General features: G+C 37.2%; 1 protein-coding gene across 1 annotated transcript in view; it reads right to left on the bottom strand.

The window, feature by feature from the left end:
* The window catches only part of CNTN1 (contactin 1), a 206,440-nt gene that overhangs the window by 72,766 nt on the left and 110,458 nt on the right, over positions 1-23,216 (bottom strand). The window contains exons 3-4 of the mRNA XM_021545291.3: positions 4,902-5,045; positions 784-916 (exon numbers count right to left, since the gene is read on the bottom strand). Coding sequence (XP_021400966.1) covers positions 784-898 — 115 coding nt within the window. The 5' untranslated portion in view covers positions 899-916; positions 4,902-5,045. The remainder of the gene's footprint in view (positions 1-783; positions 917-4,901; positions 5,046-23,216) is intronic.

Raw genomic sequence — 23,216 nt, 5'->3', positions numbered from 1 at the left:
TTGAAAATAACCATAACATTACTACACAATGTAGTGTGTAGTTTGCACTTTTCAAATATTGGTCAATATTTTGTGCATGCTGTGTTTATGCTAACAGAAAAATTCATCCCAGCAACTACAACCCAGAATTCATTTAAATTAGCATGGAAATCTGAAACAAGCTTTACAAATCTCAAAGTTGTTTGGAACAATTGGAATTTTGCCTTTTCACAGACCTCCCTCTATCTCTTAAAATGGAACTAAAATTTCAATTGCGAACATTTCTCTAAATGCAGATGCTAGAAGTATGATTCCATGATGTTTTATTATTTATGGTGCCACCTCTATTCATGAAAAAACCTTGTAATTTTTAATAAAAAACTGAAATCAGATTATGCAGAACTACCCCACTGTCTTAAGAAAAAACTACCACTACAGTGGGCTTCTGAAAAATTATGAATTTTAGATGGTATCAATAATACAGAATTTTGGTTGTCATTATTCTAAACATGTTGATTATCTGTGCACAATAGACAACTGATATAATTTTATAATCTAGAGAAAGATTTCACTCTGTGTATCAAATTAGACACTGCCAAATTTAAAGTCCAGATCTGTCTTTTTTCAAACTTTTTATTATGGCAGCCATTCTAATAAATATGCTTCCTGCCAGTTTCATTGTTCACATGTAGTAATTTGTTGTATCAGCACAAATAAATTAAAGCCATACACACATTCTAAGTATCCTTCAAACACTTAAAACTAGCAATCACTTTAAGGAATTAACACAGGAGATCATCTTACCTGCTGCCAGGGAGTAGACAAAACAAGGTGTAATAAGATGACAGATGAAAAACCAAATGGTTATCTTCTGTTCAGCCATTATCTCAAAAGGAATTGTGCACTGCAATACCATCATTCAGAGAACTAAAAATGCCTGTAACAGAGAAAGAAGAGAGAGTCAATAACTCTGACATAAGGCTTTATCTCATATCACATTTGGCCTGGCAGATGATGTGACTAAATCTTAAATTACTTAAGAGTTAATATAAGAGTGAATCTTTTGAATAATAAATGCATCATCAGAATTTCTGGATCAAATTAATTATATCTATTATTCAGAGAGCACTCTGTTTCAGAGTACTCAGATGTTCTGGTGATAGTATAATATGGTAAATGTTAAAAGCGAATATCCTTTTTTACACTTCTCTTCTGGATTCTATCCTCCATCTCAGTAAATACTACATTTCAATTCATGACTTCAAAGTCTGTAAAAAGAAGACTACTGTGAAACTAAAATACATGCATCTCTTTCAGATCTATTTTGTCTAGTATATAACTATTTTAAACTTTTAATATAGAATTACTGGTCCTTCATAAAGGTGGTTATACTTTTTATGATTTTCCTTAGAAACTCTGTCTGTATATATACTAAAATTAAGCTAAAAAAGCATGCAGCTTCTTTTGAATATTCTAAGATTTTATAAATGATTTTTCAGACGCTTCTGTAAGATTTGTTACTACTTCCAATCAGAATATTTTGCTAGCTTTTTTCTTCCTGCTGGAGACTATTATCTATCTCTTCAGGGAAATGTGTCATCATGTTTGCAGTGTGCAATTCTCTAGGTTTTTTTGATGGATTTCTTCATGAATACATAAATACATCCTTTCCATCCATCACACCTTGTTCTTGCTTCTTGATCGGTTCTGCTCTAGCACTCATTAAGAACGTCACACAAAGCAAGGCTTCCAGCTTATCACTGGCAGAATGCTGCAGGCACATGCTGGTATCATCCAGTCCCCTCAGTATGTTAATTTTATTACTATTTCATTATAAAGTATGCTTATACATACTTAAACACCCTTCAGTAATATGCATCCCAGGACATGGTGCATGCTAAAAAAAGACCTGTAGATGAGGGACATTATTTAGTGGTAGACTTGAGCAGTTCTGGGTTAGAAGCTGGACTCAATGATCTCAAGAGATCTTTTCTAACTGAAATGATTCTATGATTCTAATATTGCACTGTCATTATTTGCAAAGTGTAGTCTCAATGCTTCTGCTTTCCAGCCTCTCATGCCAGGAATTGATGACTCTGACAGTTACATCCACCTTTTACCATGATAGTGTCCTTTCCACATCAAAATTTTTACTAAATTGTTCATTTCCAAAATGCACATATTTTAAATCTTGCTTTGAAACTGTCCCATTTCCCACTTCCAACACCAAGAAAGGGGCAATTTTAAATTATAAAGCACAAATACAAATACACTGGACTCCCTAAGTATGGTCAGGATAAATCCTGCCCTTATTACAAAGAGCCTCTCATCTGAGCTGCTGTAAGTAAGCACTGCCTGCTGCAGTGTATGTTTCTCATGCCTCCCCTTGAGATGGCTAGGAATGTGTCTTGGCCACTGGGGCCTTTTACTTGTCCCCTCTTTCTCAGAATACTGCCAAGATGTTCATTTAAGAACACACCTCAAACAGTGAACTCTCCTTAGAACAGAGTTTCAAGAGTGTTTTGATAAACTCATAATGCAAGAAAATGACAAGAAACATCACAAGAAAATCTTCTGGCTCAGAAATTACATGAACTGTTGCATGTCACATTTTTCCCATTTTCAAAGCAGAATAAATCCTTAATAAAAAGTTAAAAGCTATATCACCCTACAATTATGGCTGTTACATGAAAACTGTGCTCAGCAAAAGACAGACAACAGTTAAACACTGATTCCCGAAAAGTGATATTTAGAAATATTCCCTAGAAAAAGGCTCTTAGATTGCCAACAAACACATATGCTTACTATAGCTGGATCCAGGAAGAAAGATTTACTAAATGCCTTTACCTTCCCACTTCTGTTGGCACTAAAGTTTCTTCAGATTCTGTCACACAAAGGACATCTACAACTATTTCAGGCATCTATCTTGACCAACGTATGAACTACTGTGACTGTATGATTCATCCAGAAGACAGTGGTACGTTTGATCAAGAAATGACTTTGTATACTTTTCCAGCAGCCATGCCCAGACTGTGACATCTTTGTGATATAACACTGCCTTGCCCAAAACATTTGCTTCCAAATGACATGAGTAAATTGCACAGTTATGCTGAAATAATGCATATAATTAAATAGCAAAGAAACAGGAACTCTTTAGGGAACAACGGTAATTACACAGCAACTCATGATGATAATAACTGTGTTCAAGTGTATTGACAGAGGAGACTGTTAAAAGCACTGTGTTCTCTGACATTATAGTCAGGGATGGAAAATCCCTCCTCCCTCTCTTCAACAGAATTTAGGTTCGATTTTGGAAAGATACAATGTCCTCTAGTTCTCCAAAAATCCCTTTTTGCTGGCTCAGAAAAAAAAATACTTTGAACAATAGCTCCAATTGCAGTAAATAAGAATTGTGTCAGTAAATGCTATAAATACTTCATTTTATTCAGAGACAAAAATATCCACCCTGCCAGGATTTAAATCCTTTCCCTACTCTCACTTATTTCGGTTGAGTGGGTTCTGTATATATAGCACAGCCATCCCTCCTGATTCATCTCAGCTTGTGGGTGAGAAGCTGTTTCACATCGCTCTGCTGAATTTTGGCAGAACTGGCTGCTATGAGATGAGACAGCACACAGGTTATTGCTGTGTGTGTCAGGTGGTAGAACTGTGCAATGTTACCACCCAGTTGCCCAAGGAGTTGTTCTGGCGTATCTGAGGTAGCAGCACTTGTGCTGGAGGCAGCACTGTGGGCTGCAGTGCTCAGGCAGCACAATCTACTTTTGCTCTACAGCTCTCAAACCTTTTTACTTTGCAGAGTGAGAGGGATCTTGCTGCCTAATTAAAAATCATTCCTGAACAAATGAACAGCCGAGTCACTTTTCTCGTCTGAAAAAGCAGAGAATGACTACATACCTCGACATACTTCCTTCTTCTTCCAAACAAAGCATCACAACTTTAGCAAACAAATAAGACATTTAAAAAATATGTATTAAAATGAGAAGGCATTTAACTGCAACCATGCCATGTTTAATTACCAACTAATGCTCATTAACACACTTAGGTCCCTTTCAACTCTACCGCTTCCCAAAAGAGCCAGTCACCACTACAGAGCCCTTGCTAGATTAAAAAAAAAAAAAAAAAAAAAAAAAAAAAAGTTCTGGTGAGCTGTCTGGAGTGCAATCCCCAAAGGAGGTGGAAAAAACTGGGGCATTGGCTGCTGAATGAAAAGCATGTTTAATTTTGAACACAGGGACCTGCCAGAGTGCTTCTGGAGGCTTGCAGTGTCTCATGATGCTTCATTAGGATGAGAGGTGTTCCCAGGACACAAGGGTAAAGCTGTCTTTCTATAGTATCTAATTGTAAGGATTCTTTATCTCTCAAAATGCACTTTAGGAAAATGTCTACATTTTCTGCCATATTGTGTGAGGCTTTCTTCATATCTTCAGTGCCCTCTGTCATTTATTAAAGAAAAAAAGACACCTATTTTTGGGCTATGGAAGCAGACAGTGTTTTCCATAACCTCCCTGCTAAATCCAAACATGCATATGACATCATCATTTTGCAAGGACATAAAGCATTTATAAGGTAGACACAAAAAGAAATTACAAACAGCAGGTAACTGAAATCAGTTGAATAAAGATTTTCAAGATCAAAGGCAGTACAGATACATAATCTATCAGATTTGAAATCAAGAAGGGATAGGGGTAGACAAGAGACAGCAGGGCAACATTAGGGGATTATTGTAGGGGTGAAGAAGAGACAAAGAAAATATCTCAACAATACAGAGGGAAGGAATGCAATGTGGGACATGTAGGATCTATGGGAAGATGGAAGCAACAAACCAACCCAAAAGGTCCAGTAGAAAAGATGGAGAGGGAAAGCGAAGTAGATATAGGTAGATAAAAATGTATGAGAATTACCAGTTGCCTCTGTCAGTAAATCTCAACATTTACCATGGAAGTGCTTTCCTGAACCTTGCTTGCCAAGGCTTTCAGTGTGGGAGCAGAGTGATTACTGCATCACCCCCGACATCCACTCCAGGCTCCAGTCAGGAACCCCAGGTGCTGAAGGAGAAGAGAGGGGGCAGAAGAAAGTGTTTAGGAGCTCTGGCATGGTACAGTTAGCTAGAAGAGGTACATCAAGATGCTTGTTATTATCCTCATTTCCTGGTATATTATGATAATTATAGACATTCAAGTTTTAGAATTGGTAGAGATTCTGTCCAGATTAGACTGTAAATAGATACAACAATCTCAAAGAAATATGTGGTTCTCTACTCTTTTTCAAAAAATGAATATATATAATTGCAATAATTCACTCACAAATTAACACAGTGGCAAGTTATAATCAGTCTTTTAGGAGTCACACAATACTTCAGCCTAATCAGTGTTTTGTATTTGTTTTTACTTCAGATTCTTTCAGTGTTTTTTGTAAGCATGTAATTGCTCATCGTCTTTATTTTCTTAACAGTTGGAATTTTCTTCTATGATAAGTAACTCCTCAAAAATCTTATTAGTTTGCTCAGTATGTAGAAACACCACAAAATGTTTAATTTAAAAAATATAATCATATACATTGCAAATTATTTATTGTATCACTTTTTTGTCCTTTTCTGCTATTTTGGCCTTTGCAAATTAATTTTGTGATTAATGAACGAGTTCTGACAAGCTGGGTAAAATGTGCCATCAAAAAGGGCACTGAATCTTGCTCATAAGTCTGGCTTCTCAACCATCACCCACATACAATCCAATTTACTTCTGAAGCCAATACTTTAGCCACTAGCATTTATAGCTTTCTCTATTACTGGAAAAGTGATGACAGTCAAGTTCCTTGCCACTGCACAAATTTGTCTCATTCCAGTGGTCTGGGATTGCTGTAAGCAAAGTTCCAGTGCTCTTACAGCACTGCTGCATCTGCCGAAGATTTTAGGTGTTAGCTGGCTCTCACTTAGAAGTCCAAATGTGACTTTAGTTCCCTTCATAAAGGCTTGTAGACATACTTAATTTCCTTAAGATTTCTATAATTTTAATCCTTCTTTTTGACAGGTTTGTTCAAGTGGAAATGGAATCTCAAATCCACCACTCACAGTACTGCCCACTGGCCCAAACAGTCCATCACCAACAGTCGTGTTTCTAATATTTTCCACTTCATCTTATATAAAGAACACTCTCCCTTTCACATGAATGAAATCCAGCTAAAAAGCACATCAATTTGATAGCATAAGTAAGATACTCTTCTTGAACAGAATTTACAATTTCAAGGACAATATGCAACAACATAACAAAAAAGCACAAAGTTGGAGCAACATGCAGTCTAATTCTTCCCCTCCAATAACTCAATGTTTTTTAACTGCTTAAAGTGACAAGTAACCAAAAATAATAAAAAAAAAAAACAAAACATAGAATCAGTTTATTAATATATTTTAACAGTCTAAATTAGCAAGTGATTCTATCACTACTGGATAACTCAATCAGCTCTGTGGTTTTGCTGAATAAACATTGACTTGGAAATACAAAGAACCAGTATCTTGGAGGTAATCTGGAATCTAATACCATCTGGAATTAAATCTGGACAAATGACAAGGTAGAGAAGAAAGGATTTTTCAACTGCACCAGTAACAAAAGGAAAACAAAGGATATAATGTGAGTCCATTGCTAAATGGAGTGGGAATGCTGGTTACATGAGGAAGCTCAAAAGAGAGCTGATGGACACCCTTATCAATGCTGCTAGGAATTGTCTTTGAAAGGTTGTGGTGATCAGAAGAGGTCCCTGAGGACTGGCAGAAATCAAAGGCCACCCTGGTCTTCAAAAAAGTCAGCCTCACCTCAATCCTCAGAAAGCTATGTAGTGCCTTATGCTAGAGGCCATCTCTATCCACACAGATGATAAGAAAGCAATCAAGAGTAGGCAATGAAGATTCCTTAAAGGAAAATCACGCTTGACCAACCTCATAGACTTCTACAATAAAACAACTACTTGGATGAATGCGAGGTGAGCAGTGGGTATTTTCTGGCTCGACTTCAGCAAGGTTTTCAACACTGTCTTGCACAATATCTTCATAGTAAAACTCCAGAAGTGCAGGCTGGATCAGTGGACAGCGAAGTAGATTGAGAACTGACTGAACAGCAGATCCCACAGTATCATAACAAGTGGCACAGGGTTTAGCTGGAGTCCTGTCACTAGTACTGCACCCAGTATGGTTTAATGTATTAATCAATGACTTGGATGAAGATGCATCCTCAGTAAGCTCACTGACAACACAAACCTGACAGAAGGGCTGATGCCCCAGAGTGCTGTGACAGGTTGGAGACAGACAGAGAAGAATTGTCTGAAATTCAATGAAGACAAATGCAGGTCATGCACTTGAGGAAGAATGCACCAGCACAGGCTGCATCATCCTTCCCATTTTCATTATTTCTCTCTGTTTTGTCTTTTTGTTATTTTGTCCTCATAGTTCACACAACTAATAATATGTCTTATTTTTCTTACTTGCATCCACTGATTCATTATGAATCAACATTAATTTTCTGCCCTATAAGAGCCTCACAGCTCAGCTAATCAAAACCTCTGTAACAAAGGGTCATCTGGTAATACTATTACAAACATATTTTCAGGAACCTTAGGTATCTTCTAATTTTTGATAAGCTCAAAAACTCATCTTTACTATTAATCATTAATATAGTTCAGTTACTTTTCTTTAGGCAGGTGCAAAAACATAGTTTTGAAATACTTTCAGATCATGAAGTCTTCCTTAGTGGTATTTACACACTGTCTTTAATTCTCACATCAGTCACAGAGGGTCAGACAGTCCCTATCCACACTGTTTGCTCTATCAGCAACTGGTTGCTCTTTTTTCTAAGGTAATAAATAAGAAAAAGATCACTTACTACTGTTATAACTCACAGGCATTACTCACTTTTCTGAAAGCTTGCTGTAAGGGCTTTGCTGCTTAAAGACTGCCTGGTAAAATATTTCAGCAATAAACCTCCTTCCAAGTCCCAAGCATCCCGCAGAACAGCGTACTACTCTTTTCCCATACGTACAAGTAGCTTCCAATTGTGTCTTAAAGACCAAGCAGTTTAAATTTGACTCCAAGTTAACCAAACATAGCCAAGTATATAAAATCAGCATGAAAAAACATCAGCCACAAATACAAACAAATATCCACTACTAAAACTGGGTATTCCCTCACGGTAACACAGATTTTTAAGCTACTTTGACCAGTTACATTTAAGGGACAAAACACATTAACTTCTTGAGAAAAATGAAGTATATAATTGATTTTTTTTGAGCTTTAAATTTTATTAAAGTTTATAAAAAAATACTGATCAGAACATCATATTGAAATTAAATCTTAAAGAGATCCATTTCTAAGTAAAAACAATCACTTTGTTTCAGAAAAATGAAACTAAGACTGTTTAAAAATCTTTATCATGCCCTTGGCATTTTCATTTGATTTTTACATTTTCTTGAACTTAGTAATACATTGTTATTCATCAGTAAATGGAGATACTGGAATGAATCATGTATATTCAATAAGTTCACAGCAGATGTATTTATAATAAAAAAAATTAACAGTTTATCCATATAATCTGCAACTCAGGGCACCCTATAACATACTACTTATTATAAAGCCAAAGACAAGCTCAGTGGGAAATTTCATCTTCAAAATGCATGTTTCCTAGCAACTCTCTTGAAATCAGAGTAGCATTTTTTAAATTTACATCAATCACTTGGAACTGTTGAGAATACTTAAAAACATCTCTTTCATCCTATGAATAAACAGTTTGAATCAGACTAGCAGCTGCAAAAAGGAGGAATAGGAAAATCAATTCAATGTTTACTAGAACTTGCTGGTGGATTTTGGAACAATACATTATTTGTGCCTTTTGGTTTTAAGCTTACACATTTCAGAACAGATGTTGTTGAGTGAGACCCATTGGTGGTTTTTATAGGTTTGAGCTGCCATCACCATTTCAAAGATCCTCTGTGTTTTAAAGACTACTTTTCAAGGATACATACTCATGAGGTAGGCTTAGCTGTACTCCGGAGATTTTAGCAGACAAGTAATGGTTTCATTCTATTGGTTTCATGACCTACAACTAAAGCACTGTTTTTGTAGTCTTCAGATTTTTGGGAAGAAAAAAAAAAGAATAAAACTAATTTTTTTTGAAAGCTTAGTTTCTTGCCTCCTAATTGTCAGTTGATATTTTTCATACATGAGTTACCTATCAAAGCCAGGAGAGCCTCAGAAACACACAGCATGTACCGAAATCTCTCTTAACACTTAGTCAACAAGGAGGGACATGAGGACATAGACCAACAGATAAGCCTTTGGAAATCCCAGTGCCAAAACCACATAAGAAATCATACTTTCCCAGTGATACTCAGAATCTTGTGTCAGAGGTCTGAATGGTGGCAACTGGACAAGGGGCCACAGACTACAGGAATCCATGTATCCATATATGCCAGCAGCTATGGAAGCTGATTGGATATGTTGGTGTGGGTGTGAATGCCAATGTGGGATTGCCAGCAGTCATAAAATAGCCAGCAAGTACAGCAAGAGCCTTGGGAGCAGGTACTGGTGCTGCTGTCAGCAGCTGGGGACAACAGGGCATCCAGGGCCACGTCCTGGGCAGGCTGGGTGCCTAAGGCAGCTATGGCAGGGAGGGGTCCGGGTGTGTATGCACGTGTGCTTCCACTAAGGGATCCACCCGGATCAGCCAGACAGCCTGGGGCTCTTGGGGCTGCTTCTGCTGGTGACTCTGTGGCTGTAGGTGGCCAGCCACACACAGCTGTGCATGCACCAGGAGCTGCTGAGCATCACTGCAGGTTCTCACAGGCACGGGGAGCTGCTGCAGGCTCACCTTGCCCAGGCAAACAGATCTGGCAATCCCCCCCAAAAAACAACCAAAAAGTTCACTGAAATGCATCTGATGCTGAATTCCTACAATGATGTGAAAGATAAGCTCCATGAGATTGTGTTTTATATTTGTAATGCAATATCTTTGAAAATGCCAATATTTTACCTTTGAAATACAATAATATATGTATATGAAGTATGAGAATATTATAAAAAGTATGACTAATCAGTTTAATGACTGAATGCAGAGAACTCTTTAAGATCACTTCTAAGCAATAGCAGGTCTATAAATATAACCAAAAGAGAATAGTTTGATTTTATACATGCAAAACATTCTACTTTACTTTTTATACTTGAATATCAAGACAAAAACAAAAACAAGCAAACAAAAAACCCCAAAAAAACAACCAAACAAAAAAAAAAACCACACACAAAACTCCAAACGTAAGCAGGTAATATGAAAGCCAAAAGCCTATCTATTGACATGCATGAAAATATTAAAATATAGAATGAAAATATACAGCAAAATCACAAGAGGCAGTCACCAATTTGCAGGAATGAAGCCTAGAAAACTTCATTTTAGGGATCATGTTCCAAGTTTCATATTTTAGTGTCAAAAGATATATTTCAGTATGTAAATAAATACAGCTTAGGCATGTCAGCCACAAAAAAAGACATTTCTCTTTAGTTAACAAGGTTTCACTAGGAAGTCCACTTCAATCAAGTAATGTCAAATATTAAAAATATTTTAGTTGATAATTATTCTATTGAACATAACATACGAGTGTATTCTTTCACAGATGCTATTTCACTAAGGTGATAAGCCAAGAAATCAAAACAACCTCACTCAAAAGCTGCTGATTTTAAAGTCATGCTGTCACATCTTGCAGCTACTCTATGTTTTGCCATGCAATGGAGTCCCACCGACTCAGTTAAACAACTGCCTACAGGTCCTGCACAGCTAATCTGTATTTACTGCATTTCTGACATGGACCTGACATGGCCTCCAACACGGAGGCTTTCCCTGTTTAGGAGTTTCTCACAAAACAGGTATAATGAAAACGGAAGTAAATTATACCTGAAAAAGATAATTCTTTCAAAAAAGGAATCCTACGAGTTTTGAATAAAAGCTCTGACTTGAAAGTATGGGAAAGTATCTAGCACTGTTAGGGTTCTGTGCTTACTACTCCTGTTTTTTGTCATTGAATAGACTTCAAACGTATCATGTCTGCTTAAAACTTACACATTGAATACACACTGAAATTTTATTCATTTTCCCTATTTTGACCTAAAGTAGGTCATAATCTCTGGCCAAAGAGAAATTCTTCCTAATTCTTGATTTCCAACTTCTGGATAAACAACTATTATTATTATTAGTAGTAGTAGTAGTAGTAGTAGGAGTAGTAGTAGTAGTAGTAGTAGTAGTATTGGTATATTTTAATTTTTCCAATTATTTAGGTTTATTTGGGGGTTTTATATAACCAAAAATGTTCAACAAGCAAGGTTGGTCATTTAAACTGTACTGTTAAGTACTAACACAATAATAATGTTCTGATTTTTCAATGTCTGGTACCACAATTGAAGCGCAAGAAACCCATTACCTAAGAAAAATCATACAATCACCTGCAGACATTGTTTTACCCAGTAAAAGCAAAGTAATCAGCATATATTCTAATATCTCTGGTGATATGCTAGACTACAAATTATGCTTTAATCCATTAACTTTTACAAATACTTTCTATCATGCCTGCCTTTGTCCTTCTTCCTTGACCTTTTCCCCAAAGTGCTCAACTTTTCTTAATTGATTTAATACAAATGGATAGGCATGTAAGGTACTTTTCATGTTCAATTTATTTGTAAAAAAAACTTGATAAAATTACCCCCAGATGTACAGTTGAAATTACAAGAGAACAGACAAAGTGTTACTCACAGTAACCAATACTAGAAATTAAATAGCATCATTACCTTATTTGGAATCTCTGTGCTTGCATAGGGATGGAGAGATGAGAACACAGTTTAGCATGTGTAAAATATTTTAAAAGGCTATGTGAAGGATGATGCTATTTGTAGTGATTCAGAACTGCTGTATATCACATTCTGTGGTCTGCTAATGCATCTGTTGAACGAATCATTATAGCAACATAAATGTAGCAATTTAGAATTTCCATTTCACAAAATATTACAATAAATCACCTTTTAAATGTACAATGTGTGTTTCTGTAACATTCTTTGGGGGTATTTGCCTTCTTTTGGTAAAAAAAATTTACAATTTCCATTACAGTATGAACAGTATGAAAAAAATCTTCTAGTGGAGAAAATGACTATAAAATATTCAATATACACAATTAAACTAAACAGACATTTTGCATCACAGTTTTACAATCGCCTTTTCTTATAAGACAGTAGCTACAGAGTAGCTCTAGGTCACAGCACAGATAGCTTCTGTGCTGGTGGTATAACAAAATCCTTTTATAAGACATTGAAATTTGACAATAAGTCAATATTATCTTAGATATCTCATCTTATATTACTATTTGCTTTGGTAATTTATTTTAATGTTGTAATCTGACTTTCCTGTTATAGCAAACACAGAAATACAAAGGCAATTTTGAGGAGCTAAGATTTCAGTATATGTGATCCAACACATGAACTCAAGTCCAAGTTTTTGCAAATCATTCTTTGGACTCTTCAGCAGAAACATGACAACGACAGGAGCATACAGTCCTTCATCATATGGCATACTGGCACTGAAGGATTTAAGGAGAAGCACAGTGGAGCAAAGGAAATAGTATGATGGTTTAGGACCCCAGGACCAAGGATAGGGTTTCTGTGGGAATAAGGTGATTCAGATTATCATGAAAAGATGAGTTTCGGAAGATATGCAGCAAAATTCACTGCAGGAGGCACAAGATCCCCTAATAGAGCATGTACCAAAGAATTGAGAAATAACGTACATTAATATACCCCTTTCTCGTACATGAGAGTTGAATAAAAGATTTTTCCTGGTTTACATGGGGAAACTCCCCTTTGTCTATGACTACTATAATATGGTCAAGAACAGATTTTTTGATACAGACAAAAAGAAAAATTCTCTTCATCTCTGCTCTCATATTTGACACCTGAGACTCCAGTTGAGGAGATTATTTCAGACACTTTGCTATATTCTTCAGTAAATTGTGTGACTTCAGACTTGTCTCCATGTCTTATCAGAAGAAAAGCAATTGAGAAAAAACAAAGTAAGGATAATTTAATTCCTTTGCTTACCATCATTCTTCCTCTGTCTTGATGTTTGTTTTCCAGTAAACAGTTTGAAGAAAACAGTCACTATTGGACAAGTTTACTATTCACAAAATATTATAGTGCTGTGCCTATAACATATCATGTGTCAGATTTTTTTCATTAAGTGCTCCTGTTAACACCACGATTTTATGCTTTATGGCATATCTAAACAGTATTTCTTCTAAGACATCATTAGTATTTCTTTTTAATGTTTGTAGTTGGCAATTTGAATTTATCTTGCAAAGAGTGTGAACCTACAATGAACACCAAATGCATCTGAATCAAATACAGAGAGAAATGGTCAGATGATGGTTCTAAGTGACCAGTATCAAGAGTTCTTGGACTCCATTATGTTTTAAAATAAATGGTGTGAGAAATGGGTTTGTAAAGGAATCTCAAAACCTGACAGAAAGCTCACACAGTCTTGTACATCTGTATGCAAACACTGAGATAAGGTGTGCTGATTGAGGAAGGCCATGGAATAGAGGTGACATTGTTGAGAGGGAGACTGAACTAGAAACAAGTTTCAACAAGTTTAAAAATATGACCTTACAAAAAAACTAGATATTTTAGAGAATTAGAATGGTGAAAGATGCATTGTAGCAGGACTATGTGGGTAAAAATATAGGTGATTGGTGTTAGAAGTAATAACAGCATTGTGTGGCAAAAGCTAATATGCTGAAAAATATTGTAACCAGGAAATAGGTTGCCTTCTGATGGACTGGCATTCATTTTTACATCTCTTGTGTCTCACTATTCATCGAGACTGATAATGGGATAAAATCTTTTAAAATGCCTCTCAGTCCCCCGTCTCTGTTAAAGCTGGGAAAACCAACAAAAGCGACTCATCCAGTGTCTCATAAATCTTATTGAAACCATCTAGCTAAAGTAAAATGAAAAAACATAATCATAAATTAAAATTAATTCTTAGGAGGGTTATCTGAAAGTGATCATCTGCTGCTGTGAAACAATTTAATGAATTTGACTAAAATCTGTAAATATTTTGAATAACTTTGTATTTAAAGCTGAATATGTACCTTGAAGATGGTTCTAAATGGGTTTTTTTGTGTTTCAATCACCAACTTTTTGTTATTGATTTGCACATTTTATTTTTCATTTCTTATGTGGTGTACAACCCACTTCTCTTCCTAATTCCCAACAGACACAGGTTAGATGTTACAATAACATTTAGGTGGAAGAAGTCTGACAGCCCTTGTTAACAGCTCTTACAGCAGGCATTGTAAAAGTTTCCTTCAATTCAGGAAGAGACTTTGAAGTATGTATCTTTGAGTCTATGTTTCAGGGTCACTTTGACACAGGAAACTTCCTTTCTGATGTCTTCCCTTTCAGAACTGTATTGATGGTTGTGCTGCCAGGCAGGCACACAACTGCAAGATACAAACAGAACTCTGAAGTCTTGGGTCTTTCCCATGTAATAGTGCCAAAGGAAGGACATGGAAAAAGAAATTACAAGAGGAGGTTTTTGACCTGTTCAGCTTGGTAATACTTGTCATTTGGAAATAAATGTTAATTCACCCCTGGTATAACTTCAAATGAAAAAAGTCTGCTTTTCAAAAAAACCCACAATTAACAGTAAGTACAAAGCAGCCACAGTGTTCTTCCATGCTTAGAAAACCAAGGCATTCAGTGCAAAAAGGAATAAATTATGTAGGTTATAAACCAGAATTGGTGCTCTCTGGACAGCAGCAACTCTGACAAACATCTAAGGGATACAGTGGACAAGCAATTTTACTGGGGTTTCCAGGACAATGCTATAGCTAAAAGAATTGTGTGACCCTTAGGGATAAAATTATTATGAAGCACAATTATCATGTGAATTTGCTTGTTAGAAATAAGCAAATTTGCTTGGAACTAGTACAACTCATTTGTGAACACTATCAATAATTGAGATGATGAAAGGTATTTATTTAAAGAGACTGAAAAAAAAAAAGAGTACGGAGAGATGTAAAATATACATATTCCTTATGGCAAGAAAAATTGCTTGTTCATCCTGTTTGGCATACCAAGGAGATGACTGAGGAATATCCCGGTTACAGGACATAAGTATGGCTTGAAAATATAGGAGACAAAAGGGTACCATCTTCTGGAGAAAAACATAATAGAACCAAAAATCTGGAATTTGACACTGGAATTACTTAGATAGGATGCATGGTAAAATTTTAGCAAGGCATACAGCAACATTCCCAGTACTTTAGGTCTTCAGTAATTACTGAACACATTTTGCAAGGTAGAAAGTCCCAGCACTGAGGCAGCTGACCACAGTGTAACCTACCTCAGAACTCTCACAGCCTTTCAAGACCTCGAGCTGCAGACAGAAGGCAGATGATGATGTTCAGGAATGGTGTTTCCATAGAGTAAGATCCTTTCAGACTGACAAGCCTTGTTCCCTGTTACCAACACCATTTAATAGCACCTCCTTTCAGTGTTTTCCACAAAGGACACTCTGATTCCAGAAAATAAAGTGACATGCTCCAGTGAGGTTCAAAGTAGATTCTTTTTTAGTGAGGAGCAAATTTTATTATTCCTAAAAATTAAAAATACTCCAACGACATCTTTTCTGAATACTACAAACAGCTGTGGAAGCTACAAACAAAGCTGCAATCAAGAGATCAAAAATATAGAAAGAAGCGATTGTAAAAGAAAAACTACTTGATAATAGCTACACCAATTACAAAAATAAATGATATTGGGTTAGGAATTATGGTGAAAGATGTTTCACTTACATAGAAATAAATTACCTGCAAGAAAAAAAAAATTATAACCAGTACACTCATAATTTCATCAGCAGCAAGATAATGAAACAGACCTCCATGTATTATGGATAGATCTCACTATTTCTCTCTAAAAAAAAAAGGCTTCAGAGCACATTTTAAATTTATGCAATAGGCTGTATGTCAGAGTATTGAGAAACTTTAAATTTGATACTTCAAATGCTACAGGCAAAGATTTTCAAGACTTCTATATTTATTATTAAAAATATAATTTTCAAATATTTTTGGGTGCTCTCTCCTTTTTTGTTTCCTAAGCATTTAACTCATTTCCACCAATTAATTTAACACTGACACTTCAAATTGCATTACTTAAGATAAGATGTTGCTCACTCTAACATCTACACTGCCACTCTTTCCCCCAACATAATTCACTTCTTATCTCTCATTTTTTGTTTTTCACAGAATCACTAGGTTGAAAGAAGGCTCAAGATCATTGAGTCCAACCCATGCCTTGACACCTCAACTAAACCATAGCATTGAGTGCCACATCCAATCTTTTTTTAAACACATCCAGGGATGGTGACTCCACCAGCTACCTGGGCAGGCTATTCCAGTACTTTATCATTCTTTCTGTAAAAACTTTTTTCTAATATCCAACCTATATTTCCCTTGGCACAGCTTCAGACTGTGTCCTCTTGTTCTGTCAGTTGCTGCCTGGAGAAAGAGACCAACACCTACCTGAATACAGCCACCTTTCAGGGAGTTGTAGAGAGTGACAAGGCCACCCCCGAGTCTCCTTTTCTCCAGGCTAAACACCCCCAGCTCCCTCAGCCATTCCTCACAGGGTTTGTGTTCCAAGCTCCTCACCAGCCTCGTTGCCTCCTCTGGATGCGCTCAAGCCTTTCAATGTCCTTCCTAAAATGAGGGCCCAGAACTGGACACAGCACTCAAGGAGCAGCCTCAGCAGTGCCAGGTACAAGGGAAGGATGACCTCCCTGCTCCTGCTGGCCACACCATTCCTGATCCAGGACAGGATGCCCTTGGCCTTCTTGGCCACCAGGACACACTGCTGGCTCATGTTCAGCCAGCTGTCACCAGCACCCCCAGGTCCCTTTCTGCCTGGGCACTGCCCAGCCACACCGTCCCCAGCCTGTAATGCTGCGGGGGGTTATTGTGGCCAAAACGCAGGACTCGGCACTTGGATTTATTAAAATCCATCCAACCATTCCAGGTCTCTCTGCAGAGCCCTTCTCCCTTCCAATAGATTGACACACAATCCCAGCTTAGTGTCATCTGCAAATTCACTAATGAAAGACTCAATCCCCTCATCCATGTCATCAATAAAGATATTGAGCAGAACTGGCCTCAGCACAGACACCACTGGTGACTGTCCCCAGCTGGGTGCGGCACTGTTCACCACCACTCTCTGGGCCCGGCCATCAGCCAGTTCCTAACCCAGCAAAGGGTGCTCCTGTCCAAGCCATGGGCTGCAGCTTTACCAGGAGTGTGCTGTGTCAAAGGCCTTGCTGAAGTCCAGGTACACAACATCCACAGATTTCCTGCTTCCACCAGGTGTATCACCTGGTCATAACAGGAGACCAGGTTGGTCAAGCATAACCTACTCCTCCCAAACCGATGCTGACTGGGCTTGATACCCTAGCTATCCTGTAAGTGCTGTGTTTGGCAATTTAGTTTTGGCCATTTTTGCTTAATTTCAAGCACATTCAGATAAACACATGTACCTCAATTCCATTTCTTGTCTGCCTCTGTCTAGTGCCAGGAACCAGTGGCATCAAGAACTAGCCTTGATGCCACCAATCCTTACGAACCAAAAGCTTCCTCCTATAGTACTTTACCATTGCTTGTAGGTATTAGCTGAGTCTTTGTAAGTTCTCTATGGCATTCACCCCTTACAATAAGGCATGCTTTCAAATACTTCTATTATACTCATGATTTTTCTATGAAGCCACTCATATATTTGAAAATCTGCCTGAAAGGCATCTGCAGTGCTTTCCGCAATCTTACTGGATATTTCCTATTTTACTGTAATTGAACATCAGAGAAAAATAATTACATGTAACACTAAGATACTGATCATCTCCAAGACCCCCTATGTCTTTTTTAAATCCATTCACTTCATGGAGATGATAAACTAATCCACAAAAATGTCTGAACTGTACAGATATCTACCTCAGGGAGGGGGAGGAACTGAAAACCCCAGGAACTGTTTGTCTGTCTATCTTTCATTCTGTTCTGCATTGCAGCTACTCAGTACTAAGGAAGAAATGGTTCAATCCTTAAACCTGTTTTTAAAAATCACGTGGCATGCTTTTGGTTCTGTGAAATGCAGTTAATGAACTGTGCACAATGACTCTCTGTTAGATCTTGGCCTTCCCTATTATTTAGCCAGCAATTAGTTCAACACACTGCACCACATGCACTGCTAATGTTACCACGTTACCCAGACAGAAAGTATTTTTTCAGAAAGGAGTAAAAGCAAAGAAAAAGGGTATATGAAATTCCATCATTGGAAAAGATGTTTGAAACCCCATCACTACCACCCCTTGGCAAAGACTAAAGAAGACTAGCAAATTAAAAATCACCTATCTCCATAGGGAGCATCCTACCAAAGCTCAGTGTGATGGTACATAAAAGAGCAGAATAAAGGAGGCTTTAAAAGTCACCACAGCATTCTTCAGATTCCTTGGCTGTAATCCACTTATGAATTTTAAAGTTTTTAGTAGTTTTCCCTCTTTTTAATGAAAACTGAAATACAACACAACCATTTATATTTGCAATGTTTCTAGCTTCAATATTTCAATATTACACATGGAGAATTAGGAAAGAAATGATGAATACATTGACTATATTGGCTGCATGAATTAGGCCATTATGGCTTTATATATATAATCTGAATTCTCAGACAAGCCAATCTAAGTGAATCACAGATTTTGAAAGCGTCCTGAGAAGCCACCTGATTCACCACTGTGCTACTATGCCTTCTGGATAAGGTTATACAAAATAAAAATAGAAACAGCACTGTACTAGAAGTATGTTTTAGCTGCGCAATTTTCTGTTTGTGTTTAAATAATTTTCTAGACGTCTTTGTGGGATAAGAAATGTCATTTCAAGAGTTAAAATAGAAAGCAGATTATTTTAAGTACTGTATGTACTCTTTTTTTTTTTTCTAGGAAGAGAATTACAGGCAACAATCTGTCCAAATGTCTCGTAGCAGATAAAGAGTAAGTGATGTATATAACTATTGTGCATCCCTGCCGTGATGCAGCTGCTGCTTTTGTGTCACTAATGGATTCCTCTCTTGGCAGAGAAGGTATCTCCTGTCCTTTTTCAACAGGTGACAAGCAAAAATAAATTGCAAGTCCTTGAGTTGGCCTGTCAGGGAGCCAATTACCATTTCAGCTGACCAGAATCACTCAAAAACAAAAGCAAGGAAGAAGAAACATGACAGAAGATGACAGAAAAATGACAGGAAAAAAACAACAGAACTGGGTAAAAAGGAAAAATGGATTCAATGCTGAAAATATGAGCAGTCTCAAAATAAAATTAGGATATCCTCCTAGTAGTTGTGCTGTTTTCCTTGCTTTCTTTTTCATTTGACGGGAGTAAATGCAAAGACCAGGCCCCTGTGGATCTTTTCTGGTATCTTAACAAAACACACTTTGCTTCTGGCAAGTTTTTACAGTTCATTATTTCAGTGTTTTAGGCTTTAATAGGGTACTGCATCTTATTTAGTATTAAGTACTGGCATGAACTTGAGAAACAGCATGGGTGGGAGAAGAGGAAGAGACAAAGGGAAGGCTTTCTCATCCCTCCAATTGTAATATACGCCACAGCTTGCCCAGAGGAGGGAAGAATACTGGCCTCAGGGACAAGGGTGCAAAGAAAAAAGGGATAAACATGGTGATTTGGCTTAATAATATACTGCCTACTATATCAAACTGGATTAGATACAGTTCATTTCCTGCAAAGGTTTCCCAAGCTTTATTTTACATTGCCTTGTGCCAAACTAGAGAGTTGTTTCCTGTTATCCCATAAACATGGGTTTAGTAGAAGGATATAACTGTAGTACGAAGCTGGGTGCTACATGGTCCTGATGGTGTGTCAGCATGTGACACCTCCTACTCTAAAGCTTAGCTCCTAAATTGTCCCACAGTACCTCAGCTGGTAAACAATTACACCCAGGGTAGATGACAAAGATCTTTCTCAAAGATGCAATTTTACTACATGCAAAACTTAGAGCAAACCAATTTAGACTGTTTAATGAGTGGAACTCCTAATGTAAGACCTACATTTTTCTTCCCTTCAGACTTTCCAGAAAGCATGCCAGTACATAGGGTGTTACTGGTTTCTTAATTCACACTGTAAAGATTTTTGTTTAATTTATATGTAAAAATGAATAATCATATTAATAATGAATAATTGCTAATCACCAATTTGCTTCATGTTTGAATGGGTATAACTTATGAGCCCTTTGGGAAAGGAAATGAGTAGTGCCACTAGAGGCCTGCCTCCACAAGGGTCAGATGATAAAAGCTCAGACAATGTACTCATCAGCTGCTCAGGGTCCTGGTCTTCACCCCCTGGCATCCCACTGAGATTCCTGCCTTTGGAGCCAACAGTAAATAATAGCAGATTTGTGCATTCATACACAGGCAGCTTCTATCAGGAGGGAGTGGCTTTTATTATCCAGATTACACAGAAGCAGCTCCTGGCATGTCTGGTATCCTGCTTTCCACCACAAAGAAACCTACTGGCTTTTTTCAAAATGTTTTATTAGAAAAAAAAATTGCTCCCTATCAGATCTGAAAACACTTTTCAGAAGCTTCCCCTAAAACTTAATTTCAGGTAAAAACACAAGGTTGTATCAATATTCTTATTCTCTAGCACAGAAACAGAGGGCTGGCACTCACTCATTGTCACAAAATGGGGGAAATGACAATGTCCAAAGGTGTGCTTCTGTCTCCCTTTAGAACTGCTGTGAGGGAAATTATTATTAGAATTGATAATAAAGAGATGGTATATTGTTTTTATAACTAGAATCTACGAAGTATTTGGTACAAATTGGAAAGTTGTTCAAATTCACATGTTTTCAGATATGATATGAGATTCTGTTTTATCAATGTATATCAAAGTTACAAAGATTGTATTAATATAAAATAAATTGTATCCTCTCTTGAACTGCAAAACTCATTTGACTGATAATGTTTATGTTTATAAAATGTTGACTGGGGGCTTGAACATCTCGACTGTGTCAAGTTTGCCATTTAGAAGAGTTGGGCAAACTGCTCAAAAAGAAAGAGCTGGTCTGATTCCATGCCATGCTAAAAAAAATGCTTACCACAGATTCTGTGAATGCCCTTGATAGAAGCAACTTCTGCTGTTCTTGAACTGTATCTTTGTATTTTGCACACCTATTTGAATGCACTCCATAGGTCCCTAACCCAGTTAGGAGAATGGGCTGTGAGAAGCCTCCCCGAAGCTGCCACTCATGTATGTGCTGACCCTTTGGTTGGGGGCTTTTGTTGTACTTGGGCTCTTGCCAGAGAAATGGTGCAGACACCTAAACCCAGACCTGACCTTGCCTTGCTGACTTCAGTCCAGACTGGCAATCCAGATTGGCAATCCAGACTCTTGCCCGATTCCCGATTTCCATTACTGAATCTCCTCAGTTATAAATAGTGAGGTGTATGTCTACATACATGTACCTGAGTATGGTTTCAGCCATAAGAAATGGAAGGACCTGCATGTTTGCATGTGTCTGTGTGTATGAAAGGTGAAGGCTGGTGCAGCAGGCTGAGTATGTAAATGGGGACTGTAACAAGGTGATGTGTGTGGGCAGCACAAATGGTACTGGTGTCATTGAGGACACTGGCCCTGCCTTGGCTCGTGCAGTGCCATGCCCTGCCAAGCAACCTGCTCTTCCGGGCCCTGAGAAATTGCATCATCTGCTTCTGAAAGCACACAAAGAGCTGAGCTTGTACACAAGGGGAAAGAGACACAGAATAGGTAACTTTTATAGAAGGTAACAATTTGCATCAGACATTATGAGGTGACAGAAAGATATTTTGAATTTTTTGTATCCAACACTTAAATAGCTTATTACATTTAAGTTAAGATGAAGACAACTGGTTAGCTTTCCTATCATTGAGACACTTCCATACTCTGCACGTCTGCAGGAAATAAAATGAATTTAGGAGTTAAAACTTTCCCATACTCTCTGTAAACATCCAAATGATTATTAATGTTCATTACCAGCCAAACTTCAAGTTCCCTTTGTAGAGCCAGAGAAGAACTTCAGGACGATCACTGAAGCATTATGCATGCTTTTGTAATCTGGTGGCAAGTTTCCTAAGTCATGAAAGCAGCTGGAGAATGCTTACTTCCAAACGTTCCAATGCCAAGTTTGTTTGTCCCAGTTTTAGAATGTTATGGCAAAACAAAGCAAATTTGGACATTTTCTTTCTAGTTTTCTGAAACTTTCATCTTTATTAGCCTGTTTTGAACTACCAATCCTTAATAAGTGAAGATTATTTTTATCACAAAAGTACTTGTTCAAAAGTTAATTTTGCAGAGATCCATTAACTGATGGTGTCTATGCTAGTATGTAAGACATTTGATGACATCTCTGCTGTTGAACTGCTTGTAAAAGTACATATAAAATAAAAATGGAAAACACATATGTACAATAAAAGCTAAATCAAAATAATTGTTTTTTTCTTGTTTAATGCCGATCTTTCTTGTAAAAATTCCATCATTTTATTTGACCTTGAAAGTGTTAAAAGCATTCTGCCTTTACTCTTTGTAACACAGAGAATTATTCTTTTTTTACAAGTTTTAAAAAAGTAAGGGAAACTAATAGTGGTGAGAAAAGTCCTCTTTTAGCTGATCTTCTGCCAACACTTAATTGACATTATTCTGCATACACTGATCTACCAACTAATCTTATGGTTTTCATACATTGAGGAATTAGAATAATACTTGTACTTAATAAATAATTATAAACCATTTAGAAACAGTTGTAGTACTTAGTTAAAAAAAAAAAAAAAAAAGGTATCACAGAGACATTCATTCAGGTGCAGATTCATTCAATAGTCCTGCTCCTTATTGCTCCCAAAGCGTAAGTATTCTATGTGGCTTAGACTGAACAAAAATCTTCACACATGCTGTACTTTACTTTCAAGTGTTATGTCACTTTAAGAATCCTGCTGTAGTTCTTATCTTTCCAGGAATACCTTAAAGCTCAGCAGTCACAGTTCTTTATCTCAGTGTTCTCTGTATTATCATCCTATGTATCACCACCATCATTATGTTCCTTCTTTGACACCAAATCAGGCCTGAAG

Source organism: Lonchura striata, chromosome 5 (genome assembly GCF_046129695.1).
Source record: "Lonchura striata isolate bLonStr1 chromosome 5, bLonStr1.mat, whole genome shotgun sequence".
In the NCBI taxonomy this organism is placed as follows: domain Eukaryota; kingdom Metazoa; phylum Chordata; class Aves; order Passeriformes; family Estrildidae; genus Lonchura; species Lonchura striata.
The sequence above is the reverse complement of the archived record's forward strand: the minus strand, read 5'-3'. Positions and strand labels throughout refer to the sequence as shown.